A 23,427-nucleotide genomic window follows, 5' to 3' on the forward strand; every position below is an offset into this window, starting at 1 on the left:
AGATCTGATTGAATGGCTGCATCGTGGAAAATAATAACCCCAGTGTGAAAAAGCGAGTAGTGTGTGGAGAAGACGAGTTTAGACAAAGTCCTTGACATGAAAGCTGCGAGTCCCGGTTTTGACGGAGACAGAGAGCTAAGCAGGCTTGTCAAGAAAAAGGTGGCACCAAGCCCTTACCGTGAAGGCATAAGTCGGCTGTTCTTCATGGTCCACGGGCCTCAGTAGTGTCAGGTAGCGTACAATTCCACCCGCCGTCACTGCAAAGATGCCGTTGTAGTTGTCCAGAGAGATGCGCACCATGGGATCTTTTGTCTGCAGTGGAAATAAATCACAGTAAGTTTTTTTTTTGTGTGTGTGTCAGAAGGCAGAGGCATCAGAAGACTGCATGCTGGGAATGTGACTACAAATTGGTATGGATGAAAAAACAAAAAACCACACACACACACACACTCATAAAGGTTGTGTGTTAGCAAAGCACACTGTAAGGGAAAACAGTTTAAAAAAGAGAGATAAACAAAGTAAAAGCTTCTGAAAGAAATTGACAGAGCCTGAAGGACCAACCAATTGTGTGAAGTTGAATACCATGACTTTTTTGCAATATCCGTGCTAAATCTGTTTTTATTTCAGCTAATCTTTCAATAGTTGTGTTAGTTCACTTAACAAATTTACTTACAGCACTCAAATATTATATATATATAAAAGAGAGAAATAATTTGATAAATAGGTTTTATACAGACATTTTTGTTTAAAGCAATAATGTTAAATTAGCTCTCCTGCAAAATGTATTATTATTTTTCAAATTAAGGATATTTTTTTATGAATAAAATATTTTCTATTTTCTATTTTTTTTTTATTTTTTGGGCAGAATTTTTTTCTTGTAATTTGAAAATAAAATAAAATAAAATATAGAAAAAAGTCAAAGAAAATAATACAATAAAATACAATAAACAAAACAAAATGATTAATAGTATAAATAATAAAATACAAATCAAACAAAAGCAAAGCAAAGCAAAAAAGATAACTAAATACAATTAAATAAAAAAACAAACAAACACAACTAAACTAAATTAAATAAGACAAAATTAAAGAAAACAAAATCAAATAAAATAAAACAAAATTAAATTACAAATGAAATGTCTACATATAGTTTTGTCACACTTTCCTATAAGGTCTCATTTTTAACAGACAATGCATTAACTAGTTTTAACAATGACTACACAAATTGGTATGACCAAACCAAGCTCATTATTGATACGTACCCTTATAGACCATTTTAATGAGGTAATGTTATTGGTCCACAAAGATTTCCTTCCTGTTGTCAAACTATTTCCTAACTGTAACACGAGGTGATTCAATCATAACATAACATTAAAACAGATATCATAACATTATTTATCAACATGTGGATGATGGGATTCTCGGAAACTATGGAAATTAAAAACGTGAAACAGGAAATACATTAGAAATATAGCTATTGTTTACATCCCTCAAAATGGTCTATACACGGTACATTTCTGGAGAGAGTGAATTATGTGCCAGAAGGTACGTTTTTTGCAGTTTTTGTTTTTGCAAATCCACCAGAGATCGCGGTGTATTCTTTTTCCAGTTCACGCCTGGTTTTACCATGTTTAGATATTAGTACGATCTCACCCCGTTGTTTAGTTTTTTTTCTTATGTTTTACCTGCTTTCTGGAACTGTTCTTCGCCGGATTCAAACTCTATCATCGCGGTCAACTCCTCTCTGCATCTCAAGTCTGTCAGACCACATGGTGAGCTACTGGGCAAACTGGTAACAGCAAAAAAAGCTGTCCACATGGAGGTAAGCGGTCAGTTGGTCACGCGAAAAGAAACAAAAGCTGTCGGCGGCATCATACCGTCCCGTAGCTTTCGTTTTAAGTCAAAATGCAGCCATACGTAGCTCTGGCTACATAATTCATGCTCTCCAGAAAAGTATATGGGGGTATATTTTCAAAATGAGACTGAGTTGCACATAACACTCACAAAAACACTCATACACTGAGTGTTATAGAAGCTGTAACAGGGAAAAAGGAGAAATAAACAAACCAAAACCTTCTGAAAGAAACAAAAGGAGCCAGAAGAACCAACATGCAAAGATTAATACAATGATTTTTGCAATATCCATGTTATATTTAATATATGGTGTTGATTGCTCTCATTAAGATATTCAACATTTTGCATGAAGTATTTTATTTATTTTTAGATTTTGTTTTTACTTTATCTAACTGTTTAATAATGTTCTTAATTTACTTAACAATAAAATAAAACAGAAAACAAAACTAAACTAAACTAAAATCAAATAAACAAGACAAAAACCAAAAAAGTTAAACAAAATAAAGAAAAAACAAAACAAAAAAAACAAACAAACAAAAAAAAAACTAAACAAAAAGAAAATAAAAAAGAAACAAAATAAAAAAACATAACAAAACAAAAATTTATAATAATAATAAAATTAGAAAAAAAAATAAAATGAAGTAAAACAAAACAAACATAAAAAACTAAATAAAAAATAAAATAAAAAAGCAAAACAAAACAAAATAAAACAAACAAAACACAAAGGAAAATAAAATAAATAAAAATAAATAAATAAATAAAATAAAAAATAAAATGCAAAAAAATCTAAATAAAATAAATAATACAAAATACTACATATTATAAAATTTAATAATTGTTTATTTATCACTTAACACTTAATAAAAAATAATAATATAGTAAAATGAAATGTCTGCATATTGTTATATGTAGCACTTGTTAATTTACGTTAATTTATGTTAACACTTGTTATTAATGTTATTAATGTTGTTAAATAAAATTTAATTAAAATATTGTTTTATGCAACATTATGATCAGATCTAATTTTTTAACAGTTAATGCACTAACTAGCATTAACCATGAATATAGAAATCGTTATAGATTGCAAAAACATTCTTAAACTTTTGCATTAGAGAAACACACTATAAAAGAGAGAGAAAAACAAATAAGTAATAAAATAAGAGAAAAACAACTCCAGACCTTCAGAAAGAAAATTGAAGGAGCCTCGAGATAGAACTTGTGAAATCCAACACACTGATGTTTGAGATATCAAAATAAATGAATAAGGCACACAAATATTAAAGTATTTTGTACAAGAGCCTTCCAAGACTCGGCAAAAAGACGAAACTGCAGCTTCATGTCTGGGAAATGTGCTAAAATAAAATGCTTGATGCATTAAAATGTGTATGAAAAGATATATGATGCTGTTTACTGTCATTACTATATAGTTTTACATTAAACAGTTTCTATTTTTTATTTCTTTTTAATTCTGGTAATGTATTTTTTTAAGTCTTTTTTAGCTAATACTTTACAATAAGGTCTTGTTTTAACAATGTAATGCATTAATCAGCATTAATAATAACTATATGCATTGCTATGAATGGCAAAAACACCTTGTAGATAAGAAAAACATGCTGTAAAATGAAGAAAACAAGTTATCAAAAAGGAAAGAGAGATATTTATAAACAACTCAAAACCTTCTGAAAGGAGTCTGGAGAACAAACTTGTGAAGTTTAAGACACTGATATTTGCGATATCAAAGTAAATGAATAACTAGCATAAATATCTGAGGAGTTTGTACAAGAGCATTCCAAGAGTCGGCTAAAAGATGAAAACACACTTTCATGCTCAGGAAACTTGCTTAAATTAAGTGTTTGGGGCATTAACAAGTTGTATCTGCACTTATTTAAAATATATTTTACATAGGTTATACAATGTCATTGTCACAGTCTGGTGTCTTTGTTGTGTTTATGTCATGTGATTCCCTATGTGCCGTGCTTCATGTGCCTGCTGTTTGTCATGTGATTCCCTGTGTCGTGCACTATGTGCTTTCTAGTTGCGTCATGTGATTCCTTTCTTGTTTTCCCACCATGTTAGTGTTCAGCATTTTCACCTGTGTCTCACACCTGTGTATAATCAATTTAATCATGTCTTGTCTATATGTGAAGTTTATTTATAAACTAATTTCGAGAGGATCACATGCTTATGATTGCTCGCAGCCGGCCCCGCATTATTCAATACATGATCCACCAATCAGACGATTCCTAAGCCACTATAAGTACCCCAAGTTCCATATGACAGCCATCTTCGTTTTGAAGAACCCCCCCTTTCACCCCTCCTCCTTTCCTAGATAGGTGGCACAGTGGCCCAGTGGTTAGGACTGTTGCCTCACCGCAAGAACGTCACTGGTTCTAGTCCCTACCAAGCCAGCCGACTTTTCTGTGTGGAGTTTACATGTTCTCCCTGTGCTCACGTGGGTTTCCCCCTGGTTCTCCGGTTTCCTTCCACCGTCAAAAAACATGCAACCTAAGTTAATTGACTAATCCAAATCGGCATAATAGACATGCTCCCAGTAAATAGTTATCTCTTAAAAGCAATCACTATCTGTTTATTAGCTACTACAGCAGGGGAGTTCTCGAGATCTACCTGAGCTCAAACTACCCTCTCGCCTTGCTAACGGGAGGGAGCCCTGGGCTCGAGGTTCTTATGAGCTCAGGGCTCTCTCCCGGGACAGCATGCCAAATAAGCTTTATAAACATTCATCAGCTAAGTGTGAACTCTTGAAATACCCTAGTTTGTGTATTGTCCCTCGTCTGGTATTGCATTGGAATCTATCCATGACCATAGTGCGTTGAATGTTATGTAGTGGCTGTTATGGAAATAAATCCATGTTTTCATACTGAGTTCATATGTTTGAGAGTGAGCCAACAATTGTGACAGTCATTAAGTAGCATCTGTAGTTTTTTATTTTTTTGGTTTAATTTATTATTATTTTTTTGGTTTTCATTTTAGTTCAAATTTTAGTATTTTTCAGTATCTGGACCCTTTCATCTTTTATAAAATTAAATTAAATATAAAAAATAATAATAATAATAAAACAAATTGAGTTATGAATGAAATGTCTACATATTGTTTTATCTGCACTTTTTAAATGATCTTTTATATAGGCTATAGAATTCATTCATTCATTCATTCATTCAGTAGCAAATGTAGTTTGTATTATTTTGCAAGAAATATTTCTTGTTTTTTGTTTTAATTTCGACTAATCTATGAATGTTTGTGTTGGTACACTTAATAAAACAAAACAAAAATAAAATAAAGTAAAAAGCTAATTAAAATAAATAAAAATTGTATGTTTTTTTAAATATTGGTCTTAGTAAACCTAATAAAATAACAAAAACAAAAACAAAAACAAAATAAAAAGAAAATCAAAATAAAATAAAACTTCATGTTTTTTTATTTTTGTGTTTGTACAATTACTACAATAAAATAAAGAAATAAAATAAAAAATCTAAAAATCTAATCAAAATAAAATATACAAAACAAAACAAAATATAAAAAACAAAAAGCTACATCAAATAAGAAATAGAAAAAATATATATTAATAAAATAAAATTTAAATATGAAAAACTAAAAGCAAAATTTAATTATAAAAGAAAATACTGCATATTGTTTTATCTGCATGGCTACAGAATGTCATTCAGTAGCAAATGTAGTTAATATTTCTTGCAAAATTATACTATTTCATATTTTCTGTTTTCATTTCAGCTAATCTTTCAATATTTGTGTTAGTACACAAATAAATTCAAATAAAATATTAAATAAGGCGAAACAGTGGTGCAGTGGGTAATGCTGTCGCCTTACAGGAAAAAAAGTCGGTGGTTCAAGCCTCGGCTGGGTCAGTTGGCATGTCTGTGTGGAGTTTGCGTGTTCTCCCCGTGTTCGTGTGGGTTTCCTCTGGTTGCTCTGGTTTCTGCCCCATGTCCAAACCCATGCGCTATAGGGGAATTGGGAAAGCTAAATTGCCATTGTGTATATGTTTGAATGAGTGTGTATGGGTGATTCCCAGTGATGGAAGGGCATCCGCTGCGTAAAACATGTGCTGGATAAGTTGGCGGTTCATTCCGTTGTGTTGACCCCAGATGTATAAAGAGACTAAGCCAGGGAAAAAATAATTGAATATATTAAACAAAATAAACAAAACAAAAAACAAAACTTAATAAAATAACTTAAATATAAAAAAACTAAACTGAATTATAAATTAAATAATTACATATTGTTTTATCTAAAGATCTTTTATAAAGCCTGTACAACGTCCTTCAGTAGCAAGTGTAATTATTATTTTGTTTCTATTTTTACATTTGTTTTCATGTTAGTTAATATTTAAGAATTGTTTTCTTTATATGTGTATGTATAGGCCATTTCAATGTGGTCATGTTAGTGGAACATTTCCTGCTTGTTATCAAACTATTTCACTGTAATAAAAGGCAATTCAATCATAACTTAATGTGAAAACAGCTATCATAAAATTATTTATCGATATGTGAATCTTTTTGGATTCTTAGAAGCTATAGAAATAAATGTAAAACAGGAAATACATTGGGGCCATTGTTTTTGTTTACATCCCTCAAAATGGTCTATACATGTTTTACTTTACTTTTATTTCATTATCGGTAATACTTTACAATAGGGTCTCATTTTTTACAGTTAATGCATTAATGCATTATTGAAATGTTCATATTCATGTTAGTTCCCAGTGTATTAACATTACCAAATACATTTTTATTTAGCTTTGCATTAAATGTTGAGATTAACACATATTGTGAAATATTAACTTAAATAAATAATTAGTTAATTAATTAGTTAACAAGTTAGGCAAGTCATTGGTATATTCTGTAGCCAATAGGGGAACAAATTAAGAGGGCTAATATTAATAACTTAGCAGTATTGATTTTATTTCATTTAAAATAAAAATAAAAAATCAGCTCAAAAAAGAAAAATACATAAAAAAGAAAATATTTTATATTTATAAAAAAAATCCTTAATTTGGAAAATAAGTGTTGCAAGAGAGCTAATAATTTTGGCCTAAATATAGTTTTATCAACAATGAAAACGATCAACAATACTTTAACTTTATTTGTATTGCTTTAAACAACACTGTGTGTATGAAACCTATTAATAAAATTATTTATATCCTTTCTATTTACAGTATTTGAGTGCTGATATTTCATGTGGTGGTCTCATCACCCATCAACCATTATCTATAGGAACAGTTTTTTTTTTCCCTGCTCAAATTCCTGCCGGACCTCAGAATGCCTGCAGTACTACAGCCTACGGAGACTATTAAATCAGCCATTATGCCCTTGCAGTGCATACATTTTTCATGCCACACTGTGCATTATGTGATCTGGATGCAAACACTGCTGCAATAAAACAGAGCAGACATATCCAATGCATTTCCTCATTCAAAGAAACACAAATCATTTGTTTCATTTATGCGCTCATTAGCATTACTGTAAATTGGTGCTCTGATGATTCATTATTAAATTCAAGATTTTAAACATCAATTTTAATTTATTATTTAATTTATGTGTAAGAAATTAGAGTGTATAATGAGAATAAATCAAATAATACAAACAATGAACAATATATTTATTACAGTATTTGTCTTTGTTAACATTATTTAATCAAATAAAGTTGTTAGTTCTTGTTTACTCAGTGCATTAGCTAGTATAACCATGCACAGTTTACTATTTTCATACAAAACTGTATTAGTAAATGTTGAACTATGATTAATAAATAAATGCCGTAAACATATTGTTCATGTTAGTAAATACTCTACATCAATTAGCATTAACTAATAGAACTTCATTCATTCATTTTCCTTCAGCACAGTCTCTGATTTTATCAGAGCTTGCCACAGCAGATTGAATCACCAACTATTCCATTATATGTTTTACGCAGTGGATGCAACTCAGTACTGAAAAACACCCATACACGCTCATATCACACACACTACGGCCAATTTAGTTTATTCAATTCACCTATAGCGCATAAGTCTTTGGACTAAACCTGGAGCACCCAGGAAACCCACAAAAACACAGGGAGAACATGCAAACTCCATACAAACTCCACACAGAAATGCCAACTGGCCCAGCCAGGACTCGAACCAGCGACCTTCTTGCTGTTAGGGGGCAGTGCTAACCACTGAGCGACCGTGCTGCCCTAATGGAATTTTACTTATTGCAAAGTGTGAGCCATTTATTTTACTGTACAAAGTAATTTAGTATTTATTCCATTTAAATAATAATAATAATAATAATAATAATAATAATAATAATAATAATAATAATAATAATAATAAAACAATAATAGTAACAACAATATTATTATTATTATTATTAATAATAGTAATAATAATAATAATAATAAACAATAATAATTATGATAATAACAATATTATTATTAATATTATTATTATTATTATTTTATTATAATTAATAGTGGTGATGATGATAATAATATTTATAATAATAATAATAAACAATAATAAAACAAATTTTATTATTATTATTTATTATTATTATTATTATTATTATTATTATTAATAGTGATGACGATGATAATAATAATGATAATAATAATAATAATAATAATAATAATAATAATAATAAACAATAATAATTATAATAATAACAACAACAATATTATTATTATTAACAATAATAGTGATGATGATGATGATGATGATAATAATAATGATGATGATGATGATGATATTAATAATAATAATAATAATAACAATAATAATAATAATAATAATAATAATTATGATGATGATGATGATGATGATGATGATGATAATAACAATTGTAATAATAAATAATAATAATATGATTAATAATAATAATAATAATATTAATAATAATAATAATAGCGATAATAATATTAATAATAATAACGATAATAATAATAATAATAATAATAATAATAATAAACTAGATGATAAAGAAAATTATCGAATTTGATACCAATCGACACTGAAAGTAAAACATCCATTTCCCCCATTTCACACCGTTGAGCATGTTCTTAAAGTGCTCGATGCTGGTTTCAATGCTGGATTTGCTGGTCTAAATGCTGGTTTTGCTGGTTTCAGTGCTGGTCTTGCTGGTTTCAATGATGATTTTGCTGGTTTGCATTGAGACCAGCACTGAAACCAGCAAGAACAGCAGAGAGACCAGCAAAACCAGCATTGAAACCAGGAAGATCAGCATTGAAAACAGCATACAAGCATTAAAAAATACCTTACCAGCATACACTGTTTTTTCAGCAGGGTTACCATTTAGCTGTTCATTGCTAGCATGTGTAACTAGTTGGAAGCCCGGTTTATCAAAGGAGCAAATTTACGTGGAGCTTCTGAGACAGAGATATAGAGCTTGTTAAACAGCAGCTAGGAAGGTCTGTTTTGTTGCTAGGAAGTGGCAGACTCTAGTCATGTACTGTACTGTACTGCAAGTGGTTGCTAGGGTATGATTAGGAGTATAACAACTCAAAGAATTAGTTTAATGAGTTAAATGAGCCTAGCCTTAAGTCGGTACGACAGTCTGATGCAATTGCTATTGTTTGCTGTATAGATGTGTATTTTATACTTGATATTTATTTTTCCAAGCTTACCAAATTATTAATGGGATCCACAAGATCAATAGCCAGTCCACCCAAAATATAAATGAAAATCAATAAACAAGGAAGATTACAGGCAGTAATCACGCAGAGCATTAAGCAAATTGAACCATACAAAAAGACACAGCACAGCAAAAAAAGAGAAAGAGAACGGGAGAGAAGGCAATCAAGCTTTTCACATCTCACAATCTTTAACTAATATCATTAATACCTACAGGCACATCACCGGGATTCAGCTTTGGGAGATAAAACATATGTTTGCCATTAGAGTGTTTTCCATCTCTAAGACTATTGGGATTAAAGACACAGATCACCCATAAATGAAAATTATGGTGGTGTTTACTCAACCCCTCATCTCTTCCATGGAACACACAGGAACATGTATTTTAGAAAATGCTCAGGCATTTACTTTCAGCATACACCATAAGGATCCAATATACTTCAAGTGAAATACTGTAATACTGTAACTTTGTGATTGCTTTGACTGGAAAACCACTTCAAACTACCATTTGTCAGTGGCAAATGTGTAATGGGTAGGTATGGCTCTGAGGCTCCGCCCTCTTTGACATAAATCTTCTCCAGTGTATTTCTTTTGTTCTCTTCAGGTCTGATCAGACTGAAAGCACACTGTACACAGCCATGGTTTGTTTTATATATTATTATTATTATTCATTTTTTGTAAAAACTGAAATATTACTTTTTGACACTGTTTAATACTGAAAATCCAACAAAATTTTACAGCAATTCATAACTTTTTTTATTCAGTGGCTAATTTGTATGAACTCTAGATCCATCCATCCATCCATCCATCCATCCATCCATCCATCCATCCATCCATCCATCCATCCATCTATACTTTTAAAAACAAATTCTACTGGAAATAGTTCAATAGATTTAAACAAAAGGTTAGTATTTATAGTTTTTATTTATTCGTATTATTTTATTATTTACTTATTGTATTTATCCATTATTATTTTACTTTCTTACCGACTGTTTGTATATTGTATTTTGTATTGTTAATTGTTGAGTAAATGTTTGTTGGACAAAAAGTTGTAAGTCAATGTGTTTGAATATTTAAAAATAATAATAAAGTGCGTTTAAATAAATAAATAAAAATTTATAAAATGACTGAAATGACTGAAGGACATTAAGGGCTCTATTTTAATGATCTAGGCGCAAAGTAAAAAAAAAACATTAAGGGCGTGTCTGAACCCTCTTGTTATTTTAAGGATGGAAAATACGCTTTGTGCTGTGGCGCATGGTCTAACAGGGTTGTGCTTATTTTCTTATAGGTATGTTTTGAGCATAACCCGCATCAAACCAATCAGAGTGTCATCTCCCATTCCCTTTAGGAATTGGTTACATCATGCCATGGCACATTTGCTATTTACATGGCGGACTTTGTAAGTGGAAAAACTGAATGCTTCACTAGCGAGAAACCAGTTAAACAGAGCATCTGCAGTGCAAGGATAAAGAATGAGCCTCCTCCAATCAGCCTCTTTACTTTGTCTTTACTTTACTCCTTTACTTTTGTGGAGAAGAAAACTGTGTCATACGCACTCTGCTGAAGACATCCATCAGCCTACAAATTTAATTTTGTTTTTTAAGTGCAAAGATTTATTTTAAAACTATTTCTTAATTCAGTTCTAATTTCCAGCAAATGAATAAATGACCAATAATAACGAAGTGTGGTCAAAAAACTGAGTTATATCCAGACACGCGTCCTATTTTTATGCCTGATATAGTGACGCATACATCTCCAAAACAAAATATAAACTTGTTCTTATTAAAACAAATATAAATATGCATATAATAAATAATACTGCTAACAATAATAACATTATACAAATGCAGATTGTCATGAATAAACTGAAAAGAAAGGCATGAAGGCAGTGGTTTTTATATTTATGCAAAAATTATTTTTTGTAATATTAATTTTTTTTTTCATATGTAAAGATATTTGTGTATTGCTGTACATCCCGGCTGTACTAAGCAATGCGTAAGCATTTGAACCCACATAGGCGCATAACTAACGCTCTTTGCGCTAGACTAGATCTGCTTTCAGTTGGTCAACAGCGTGGCCTATTTCAGTTCCTCAAAATAGCAACGCACCAACAATGTGGCTTACGACACCTCCTTTATAGATCGGCACACAGGAGTCCACAAAGTGACGCAAATGGATTAGCTATTTAAACAACATGGCACAAAACGTAAAAATGAAAGTTGCACTGGTCTGAAAATAGCAACAAATTATGCAAAACATGTATTGCGCATTGTTGTGCCGGGTGTATGTTAGGGCCGCCCTAATGACAGTTGTCATAAGGATGCATAAATTGTCCCTATTCATGACGCGTCATGTCATGTTTATAAAGGTGTCCTATTAGCACCCCTTTCAAGTAAAGTGTTACAGAGAAATCCCTCCATAGACCCTCACTTATTAGAAAAGATGTCAAAAATGGACAAAACAAATGGATTTACACCAGGCATAAATAGAAAATAAGTGTCCTCTCATCTTCTCAGGATTCATACAATCAAAAATAAATCTTAAAACCAGGTGTTCAACCGGTTTGAAATGACTTAGCAAATGAGCAGCACGTTTTGGTTACACATGTTCCATTTCTTTAAGTAAGAAGATGCTTGTCAGAGTATTTTGCATTTGAAATCTATAAAGCAGAGATAATTGCGAATCGAGAACACTCTGGAGAACATTAGCTCGGTGTTAGCGCCTCCCCAATAACTCTCTAAGTGCGAGCCTCTGAGACTGAGCCTCTGATGCCATTTTCAATTTTAATTTGCTTTTCTAAATGCTCCATGGAGCAGAAGCTTTGGTTAACATCAGAAGAGCATTTCTACTTACACACAAGCACACACACACACACACACACACACACACACACACACACACACACACACACACACACACACACACATACATACAGTTAAAGTCAAAATTATTAGATTTTTATTTTTATTTTCAAATATTTCCCAAATGATGTTTACCAGAGCAAGGAGTTTTTCCACAGTATGTCCTATGTTTTGGCATTTTCGTGCCAAAATGCTGGCATTTTCTTGTGGAGTTTGCATGTTCTCTTCGTGTTAGCGTGGGTTTCCTCTGGGTGCTCAAGTTCCCCCACAGTCCAAAGACATGTAGTATAGGTGAATTGAACAAACTAAATTGGCCATAGTGTATGTGTGTGAATGAGTATTTATGGAGGTTTCCCGGTAGTGGGTTGCAGCTGGAAGGCCATCTTCTGTGTAAAACAAATGCTGGATAAACTGACAGTTTATTCCACTGTGGTGACCCTAGTTTATTAAAGGGACTAAGTCAAGGGAAATGAATAAATTAATGACTTTATGTATTTATTAGGTATTTATTTATTTATTCTTTTTGTATTATTTATTATAAATGTAAATAAACTTTTGACGGGTAGTGTGTACATATACATACATGTGTATATATATATATATATATATATATATATATATATATATATATATATATATACACACACACATGTATATATATGATGAGTATATATATGGTGAGTTTTTTTTTATTTTATTTATTCTGTTCAAGGCGACATTTATTAAATGTAAAAAACTTGTTAAATTGTTAAATATTTATTACATTTTTAAATAAGCACTTTCTTGCAACTAGTTTCAAATTAAATTATTGTTCCAGTCATTATTACTTTCATTGCCATTATTATTTAATAATAATAAAAATAATAATAATGAAAAAATTAAAATAAATAATAACAATAATAACAATAATAATAATAATAATAATAATAATTATTATTATTATTATTACAGTGATTTCAGAAGGATTATGTGACTGAAAACTGGAGGAATGAAGCTGAAATTCAATCTTTAAAATCACTGGAATAAATTGTTACATTAAATGAAAAACTACTTTTGAACAGTTTTGTTCAATAGAGTGCAACAACATTTCACACTTTTACAATTTTTATTTATAATTATATAAAATATTAATATTTGTTATTATTTAATATTTACTATTTTATTTTTATATTTATTTTATATTTATATTTTATTATATATTTTTTGTATTAATTTATTTTATTCAACAGTAAAAACTGTATATAAGCCAGAGTTAGCCAAATTTTCATCTGTTCAACTGATTTTAAAACTGTTGTACTGGCTTGTGACCAACTAGTAAGAGAATGTGTGATATGAGGAAAAAATTATGGCATGCACAAAAAGTGTTAAGCAATATTTGAAAATATAAGCAATATTTAGCAATAAAATATTAAAATATTAAGCATTTTTTTATAATTGTCCACAGAACAAACAACTGTTAATTAACCCAATTAATCTAGTTAAGGCTTTAAATGTCACTTTAAGCTGAATACTATAGTGTCTTGAAAAATATCTAAAAAAGTATTATTTACTGTCATCATGGGAAAGATAAAGAAATCAGTAAATAGAAATGAGTTATCAAAACTATTATGTTTAGAAATGTGTTGAAATGTGTTAAACAGAAACATACACGTGCTAATAATTCTGACTTCAACTGCACATCCCCTCAGGACATGTGTAAATGAGTGGCATCTTGAGCACAGGTCCTCACCTCCTCGATGTCGTTATCCAGGACGATAATGGCAAGCGGGGTGGAGAGATTGGCACTGCTGGAGATGGTGGTGCCCAGAGGAGCAGACTCTGAGATGAATCCATGATAAGTGGCCACCTGGAAATACGGCGCCTGATTGTTCTCATCGAGGACCTCAATGTGGAGATTAGCGAATGCCGGGAGAGGGTGTCCGTTATCCTGCTCTGCCTAGAGAAGAGAATGCCATAAGTTGAGAGATTATGACTCCGACATGGTGTGAAATCGCAGCTTTTTGGGATTACTGCATGCTGCACATGTAAAAAGGGCAATGTGATAAGCTTCTATCAGCATATGAGGGCTTAACACTATCTACAGACTTGCCCTTCTAAATTAAATAAAGACCATGGCTGATTAATTCAGGTCACTCCCAAACTTAATTCTGCACCCAAGCACTCCGAGCATCGGAATATTTAGTGAAGTAACTATTGTTTAAATTGCTACCTCACCAGCGGGATTAATTTGGTTTTTTCCTTTATGAAAGTAAAAAAATAAATAAATCCTGAGCAGAGTCTTTATTTTAAGTTAAGATTAAAATGTCATGCAGTTCTTTTGAAAATTTCAAAACCACACAGTTATTTTTATTTTTATTTATTTGTTGTTGTATTATTATTATAATTATCATCATCATCATCATTATCATTATCATTATCATCATCATCATCATCATCATTATTATTATTATTATTATTATCATTTATCATTATTATCATCATCATCATCATTGTTATTAAATTCTTATATTTATTATTACTGTTATTATTATTATTATTATTATTATTATTATTATTGTTATTATTATTCATCATCATCATCATTATCATCATCATCATCATCATCATCATCATCATCATCATCATTATTATTAAATTATTATATTTATTATCACTGTTATTATTATTATTATTATTATTATTATCATCATCATCATTATCATTATTATTATTATTATCATATTATTATTATTATTATTATTATTATGTAGCAGGAATAGTAGTAGTATTAATAAGAATATAATATTTATTTTATATATATATATATATATATATATATATATATATATATATATATATATATATATATATATATATATATATTTTTTTTTTTTTTTTAGTGACTCACTCTATTTAAGCTTCTTTTTAACTGTAACAAATCATTTTTTAAAATATAACTAAATCACTTTTTTACAGGAACACACCCAACACTGTTGCTGACTCACTGTTCATATGACATGGGAGCGTTTATAGTATTATTGCCTAAATTATGTTAAATTACATTATGACCAATCATCATGACTTTGAAAATGTCAAAGCTGCACAGTGTGTACTCTCGATGATTTCTTCATTGCTAAAATAACACACTTTTTAACGATGGCCACCGTGCTGACTGATCATCACCTAACTGTAAAACGTTATTGTGTAAAATCGATAGTTACATTACGACTAATCATTGACTGCCTTTATTTGCCTATAAGAATAACTTGACAACAAATTAAGGGGTAGTTTACACGGAAGCAATTTTAACGTTATTACTTAACGCAACCTTTTGGATCCTTTTGTTTATCTTAGTTTCATTTTGCGTGTATTAATGTCATCTGTGTTCACTGTTTTTAAGGCATTCATCCTAATTTTCCTTTATTTTTATTGAATTACTTATTTAAAGCACTTGCTACAAAAAAAATTCTGTTCAGAACGTTCGGGATAAAAATTTCCACATCAAAACACCAATTTTTCACCATAAAGTTATTTGACTAAAATTGTGCAATATTTGTTAATAGGTTTTCAATCTGTTGGCAAGGCTTCACAATTAATTTTATTTAACATTTTTTACCAGATGACGCCATTTTTTTGGCATATAAAGATAATTGCTTTATTTCTGATTTCTGCTTTTGCATATTATAGTGTATTATAGAGTTGTTAGAGTGTGAACTATCCCTTTAATACCTGGGGTGCAAAGAGTCTGATTGACAGCATATATTCCTAGATAGCTTCAAGGCTGAGGGAAAAGTTCAGAGTGGCATTTACAGCCTAAGACTTGACAGGATTGTAAATATGAAGGCATATACACAGCATCCAGTGAGATAAACACTCCGACTCATCAGAATATGAAGTTTATTGCATCCGCTAGATTACCTCTCATGCTTTAATTGAAGCCTTGCAGGCATTTTTTGTGGAATGCTTGAACATATAAAACGCAATGATTTTAGTGGTTTGATGTGCAGTGGCTCACTATTAAAAAGGATAATTAAAGCTACAGAACTAGATTATATTTCTTCTAATAAAGTCTCACTGCAATCTATTCATGTGCGATTTTCAGCTTCCTCTGGATGCTGTGGATAAACTCAAAACCATTTAGACTTTTTTACACCTGTGTTCAGCATTGTCTGCTTGTTTTGTATGGACAAAAACACATCTGGTGTGGATGATGAGAGGTAACATTGAAGCATTATTTGATATTTACTGTAATTTACTGTCTTTTAGCTTAGCTTAGTATAAATCATTGAATCAAATCAAACACTATAGATATACAAAGACGGTTTACCGGCATCAATAAGAATAGGGGAAAGTGCAATGCTCGGTATGGCCGCCACAGTAAAGAAAGTCCTGCCTTCCAGTCAAAATAGCCAATCATCAGTCTTTATATCCATGCAATTTTTAGGGAGGGGGGGGGAGGTTGTAGAGATTTGCTTCTTTGTTACCGGAAGCCCTGTCGTGATGTTGATTTTGAGAGGAGAAAAAACATCACAGCACAGCACATCCTATCACACACAGGTTTTATCTCCGTACTTTCAGTTTATAACTTCTGGTTACCATGAAAACAGCCATAAAGTAGATTGATGTCATGCCAATCTATCCACATGCACAGTACTTTAGCGTTTAGTAGCAGTCTTAAATGCGAAGTATGTCATTTAATAATTGTGAAGTAATTGAGTATTTTTCCAGATTTCGGAATTGCCCTATTCATTTAGATAGGGCTATCGTCTTGAATAAGGGGTTGGGTGGGGGTCTAAATAACACAGCTGAAAACCGAGTAAGTGACTGTACTATGCACCGGGTTTCAGGCAGCCACTGCAATCAGATACTATACCAGAGTCTGAGACCCGGGGGTGTTACAGACTGTACCAAAAAGTTTAGGACCGAGGGAAAGGAGGGGGGTAGAAATTACAGGTGTTTTCGGGTAAAATAACATAACGGGAGGGTGGCAGGAGATGGGTCTGAAATAAGAGAGTTTTGGAAGGTACATGTTATGCAAATATGGCTGGCAAGTTTTATGCAAATATGGCTGGCAATTTCCTTAGCATAGCCACCATTAGTTACATTGTGTACTAAGATTGATAAAAAAACAACAACATTTTTAAGGGTGATGACTAGGAACTCTCATTCAGGCCTAATAATCAACCAACACTGCTGCTGTACCATGACTCTCGTAAGGCGTAAAGAACAACAAAAGTCTTGTCGTCGATCTCAGTTGTAAGAGCAACAAATAATAACTTGATTTCTAGACTTCTTTGCGGCTAATTTTAGTATGGGGGTATGGGACTGTAACTGTTGTTTAGTATGGGAGATCTGCAGAGTGGATGGCAACATCAACAGCCGGAGGTTTCTCCTTCTCTGAGGCGCTACTTCTCATACTTCAACCTCCACATCAAAGCTCCTAAAAGCAAAGAAGGTCAAGGTGCTCCAAGATTGGCCAGCCCCGTCACCAGAAATGAACATTATTGAGCATGTCTGGGGTAAGATGGAAGAGGCATTGAAAATGAATCCAAAGAATCTTGATGAACTCTGGGAGTCCTGCAAGAACGCTTTCTTTGCCATTCCAGATGACTTTATTAATGACTTGACTAATATTAATTAGTTATTTGAGTCATTGCAGAGATGTATGAATGCAGTCCTTCAAGCTCATGAGAGTCATACACAATACTCATTCTTTTTCCACTGCACCATGATTTTATAGTCAATACTGTACATTATTTCTGTTACAGGACAAGACTGAGCAAAGTCAGACCTTACTGTCCTAATTAAATAATTAAAAATTAAGGCATGATCATATATTATTTTGGTAAATTAAGCGTAATCTAGAGGCCTTTGCCTTTCATATAAGCCACTTCTCATACCAAATGATCAACTAGAAGTCAAGTTATTATTTGTTGTTCCTAAAACTTGGATAGGCAACAATACTTTTGTCAGGTAGTCCATGGTTTATTTTGAGTCAAAATATTAAAAACTTTCAAGGATTTAAGATGCTGATGACCATTAAACATGCCATAACTGTATATGAAAAGAGTTCATTAAATTTCTTCTAATAAAGTCTCATTCTAGCAAATGTCTATGATCCCTTCAAAGACTGACATTCTAATGATAACAGAACTTAAAAACGGCAAAAGAGATGCCACAACTTTGAGTTTGATCTAATGCAATGCATTCATACATTTTTAGGTACAGCTTAAGTGTCCAAATAGTATTGGGAGTCACTGTGTATCTGCTGCATTACAAAATCCGTCTGACAGCTATGAGAAAACTGATGGATTTTGGGATTCTTTTGGCATACGGACTACGTGATTGGATTTGGAGGGGACTCAAACCGGATCTCAGGCTCACTGCTTTTGCTTTGAAACCGAGATGTTGACTGGCAGCTTGACACGCTGTTGTCACAATAGGACTGATTTTTATCTGTGTGGTGCTAGAACCGAAATTCCCCAAGGAAAAAAAATAAATTAAAAAATAGTTGCTGATCTTACACTGATTTGCTGAGGCAAAACTACTGTACCTGGCAGTCTGTGGAACGCTGTGAAGTTTATCATTCACTTGATCTGGTGTATGACAGCAGTGTGTTTATTAATATGTCCAACTCTGCTAACAATTGGTTATGGGAACGTTTTTAAAAAAGTTTTGTTAAAGTGACACTTTTACAGCTTCTCTTCACAACAGGACTTATATTATATAACTTATGTTATAGGAAAGCTTATGAGCAATCTGTTCTCTTAGTTGAATGGAAGTAATCAATGCAGCACAAAACATTAAAGGGGAAAAGATATGTTGCGATATACTGACCTAATGCAAATACAAAAAACTATGTTGGTGAGTAAATGAAAGCTTGTCACTTGCCAGTTGGAAAAATAGTAAACAAATATATATATAATAATAATAATAATAATAATAATAATAATAATAATAATAATAATAATAATATTTTTAACTTGAGTTAATTATTTTTATGTATTTTTCCAGATTAATATTTGTAATTAATTAAATATGTAATACTAATACTACTAATAATAATATTAATAATAATGTTTTAAGTTAATTGACTTAAAACAATATTATTATTATTATTATTATTATTATTATTATTATTATTATTATTATTGTTGTTGTTGTTGTTATTATTATTTTAGTTATTTATTCATAAAATAAAAATAAAAATTAAAAAATTAAAAAATCATTAAATTAATTTATATATTTTTCCCTATATATATATATATATATATATATATATATATATATATATATATATATATATATATATATATATATATATATATATATATATTATTAATTTTATTATTATTATTATATTTTAACTTAATTTAATTATTTTAATTTTTTTCGTAGATGAATATTTGTAATATTAATTAAATATTTAATAATAATAATGAGAATAATAATAAGAATAATAATATAAATAATATTATCAATAATAATAAATGTTTTAATTAAAATATATTAAAATTACCTCAAGGCTACTTTGTATTATTTAACAATATTAACAACAACAACAACAACAACAATAATAATAATCATAATAATAATAATAATAATAATAATAATTTATATTTTTTAAATAAGTTCATTAACTTGAAACACTTTTTATTATTATTATTATTATTATTATTATTATTATTATTATTATTATTATTATTATTATTATTATTATTACTATTAGTATTTTATTTAATATATTTATTAAATTAAATTAATTTACTTTTTCCCCCCAAAGGGATATTTGATTTTTTTTTATTATTATTTAATAATAATAATAATAATAATAATAATAATAATAATCTGAGGTATTTTTTATTTTTATTTTTTATTTAACATTTATATTTATTTTATTTACTTTAACATCATATTATGGTGAGTAGTTTCTTTGCTAATGGCTTAATGGTGCAATTTGATGTCTTTCTTTTACAGCAAAAGGAAAAGATCCAAATGTCAAATTTAATACTTTATAACTGTCAGACTGAAAAACAAAAACAAGACAAGCAGGCCAATCAAGTTGCAGCAACTGGCTTGAGCAATCATGTTAAAAGATGTTTTTTCTCTATTTAAACTCCACATTTTGTTCATTCAGAAACAAGCCAGCAAAGCGCAGAGTCTTTTAAATACAAGCCAGAAGGCAGAGAGAGAGTCGGAAATAGCAACAAAAAGAACAAAAACCTTCATCCGAAATACAAGAATCCTCATGCTGTTTCAACCCTGAATGTCTTTCCTGACTGTGGAAGGCTAAAGGATTTAAAAATTTTTCTATTCACACATACAGTTGAGGTCAGAAATATTAGCCCTCCTGAATTATTAGCCCCCTGTATATTTATTCTCTCAATGTCTGTTTAACGGAGAGAAGTTTTTCAACACATTTCTAAACATAATAGTTTAAATTACTATGATAAATAACTGATTTATTTCATATTTGCCATGATGACAGTAAATAATATTTGACTAGATATTTTTCAAGACACTTCTGAACAGCTTAAAGTGACATTTGAAGGGTTAAGTAGGTTAATTAGGCAAGTAAGGGTAATTAGGCAAATCATTGTATAATAACAGCCTGTTTGGTAGACAATCAAAAAATAAATATAGCTTAAAAGGGCTAATAATTTTGACCTTAAATGTTTTTTAAAAAAATGTAAATGTTTTCTTTTGTATTCAACACAAGAAAGACAAATAGGTTTGGAACAAGTGAAGAGTGAGAAAAAAATAAATGAAATGAACCTCAGGTGTGAGGAGGGCATTTGATGCTGAGAGGAGCTGTCTGTGTCATCATCATAAGTTCATGTCTACCTCACGCTTCCCACTGTGAAAAGGCCGATGGCATGTACAGTACAGCACTCTTTACGCACCATCACTCTGCTGCTGTGTAGAACAGCAGTCATAGATCCTGACGCTCAATTCCACAACTCTCTGTTTGCCTCTCGCCTCTGGGGTTTGAGTCATTGATAGTATGTGCATTTTCATATCACTGTCATACTGTGTGTGTGTGTGTGTGTGTGTGTATGTATATATATATATATATATATATATATATATATATATATATATATATATATATATATATATATATATATATATATATATATATATATATATATATATATATATATATAATATCTTCAAATACTGGAAAAGACACTGATGCAGATATTACAACTTCTCAAGCAAGCGTGAGCAGATTTTTAGGTCCACATACCCTTTGGTCACAGATCTGTATATCTATACAAAATATTAATTTATATATATGTATGTGTATATATATATATATATTATTTTTGTACCACCTTTCTTTCTTATAATATTTTATTTTCTGAAACTTAACAATTATTGTCACCTTCATGCATTTTTTTTTCATTTATTCATGCATTGTTGTTCTTATTATTATTTTATTCCCTGATGTGTGACTTTTCATTCATTCATTCATTCATTCATTCATTTAAATCTTGTTTTGTTTATTCCTTTTCTTCTTCTTCTTCTTTTTCTTCTTCTTCTTCTTGTTGTTGTTGTTCGTCTTCTTCTTCCTCTTCTTCTTATTCTACTTATTATTATTATTATCATTAAAATTATTATTATCACTATTATTATTATTATTATTACTAGTAGTAGTAATATTTTACATTTACTGTCACCCGAGGATTTAATCATATAAACATTTAATCATATAAATTTTATATAATTTCCTTTTCATTTTTGCTGTCTTGTTTTTGTTTCCTTCTCGTTTTATTTTTTTTCTCATTTTGTTTTGTTTCCTTCTGATTTTTTGTTTTCTTTCAATTATCTTTTTTTCCCTTCTCCTTTTGCTTTGTTTTGTTTTGCTTTCTCCTCGTTTTTTCCCTCATGTTTTGTTTCTTCTAGTTTTTTTTTGTTTCTTTCTAGTTTTACTTTGTTTTGTTTCCTTCTCATATTTTCCCTCACATTTTGTTTTCTTCTAGTTTAGATTTGTTTCCATCTCGTTTCGTTTTATTTCTTTCTTGTTTTTTCCTCACATTTTGTTTAATTTTTTTTGTTTTGTTTACTGCTATTTTTGTCTCCTGATGTTTTGTTTCCTTTGCGTTTTGTTTTGTTTTGTTTTATTTCCTGCTCATATTTTTCCCTTACATTTTGTTCCCATTTAGTTTTGTTTCCTTCTCGTTTTGTTTTGTTTTGCTTCCTCCTCATTTTGTTACCTTCTAGTTTTTTTTCTCATTTTGCTTTGTTTCATTTCCTTCTCATATTTTTTCCTCACATTTTGTTTCCTTCTATTTTAGTTTTGCTTCCTTTTCGTTTCGCTTTGTTTTCTTTTCTTCTCATATTTTCCCTCACATTTTGTTTCCTTCTATTTTAGTTTTGCTTCCTTCTCGTTTCGCTTTGTTTTCTTTTCTTCTCATATTTTCCCTCACATTTTGTTGCCTTCTAATTTTCTTTTCTTTTGTTGTCGTATTTTCCCCCTCACATTTAGTTTCTTTCTTATGTTGTTTTGTTTACTTCTTTCCTTGTTTTCTTTCTCTGTTTCCTTCTTGTATTGTTTTGTTTCCTTCTAATTCTGTTTCTTTCTCGTTTTTTTTCTTTGCTTGTTTTATTTCTTTGTTTTCCTTCTCATTTTGTTTTGTCTCCTTCTCATTTTGCTTTGTTTTGTTTGCTTTCTATTGTCCCCTTCGTGTTTTTTTCCTTTTGGTTTTGGTTTGTTTTCTTCTCATTTTGCTTTCTTCAAGTTTTGTTTATTTCTCGCTTTGTTTCTGTCTCGTTTTGTTTTCAGATTTTAGACAAGATTTTTAAATTCCTTGATTTTCCAGATGTTAGTTTGTTTGCTATTTTTTCCTTAAGCTTGCCACTTAAATACAACAACTGACATACATTTATTTCATCCTTCATTCATTCACAGCAGTACCAACAGTAAATTCAGTTATTTACCTTGATCACCAGGTCGAAATGTTGATACTTTTCTCTACTGATGGCTTTCAGGAGCTGCAGTTCAGCGGTGCTCCGATTCATCCAGAAAAACTCCCCGTACGTTTCAGGTTTTCCTAAAAAAATAGAAAG

At 30.5% G+C, this 23,427-nt stretch overlaps 1 protein-coding gene across 49 annotated transcripts in view; it reads right to left on the reverse strand.

The window, feature by feature from the left end:
* Positions 1-23,427, reverse strand: part of pcdh15b (protocadherin-related 15b) — a 506,664-nt gene that overhangs the window by 203,880 nt on the left and 279,357 nt on the right. For all 49 annotated transcript variants that reach the window (XR_012387602.1, XR_012387597.1, XR_012387592.1 and 46 more), the window contains 3 exon segments: positions 23,299-23,411; positions 14,105-14,311; positions 178-312 (listed from right to left, as the gene is read on the reverse strand). Coding sequence is in view for 22 of the 49 variants with exons in the window: in XM_073917607.1 (XP_073773708.1) it covers positions 178-312; positions 14,105-14,311; positions 23,299-23,411 (455 nt within the window). In the remaining 27 variants the exon portion in view is untranslated.

The sequence above is a fragment of the Danio rerio genome, chromosome 12 (assembly GCF_049306965.1).
Source record: "Danio rerio strain Tuebingen ecotype United States chromosome 12, GRCz12tu, whole genome shotgun sequence".
In the NCBI taxonomy this organism is placed as follows: domain Eukaryota; kingdom Metazoa; phylum Chordata; class Actinopteri; order Cypriniformes; family Danionidae; genus Danio; species Danio rerio.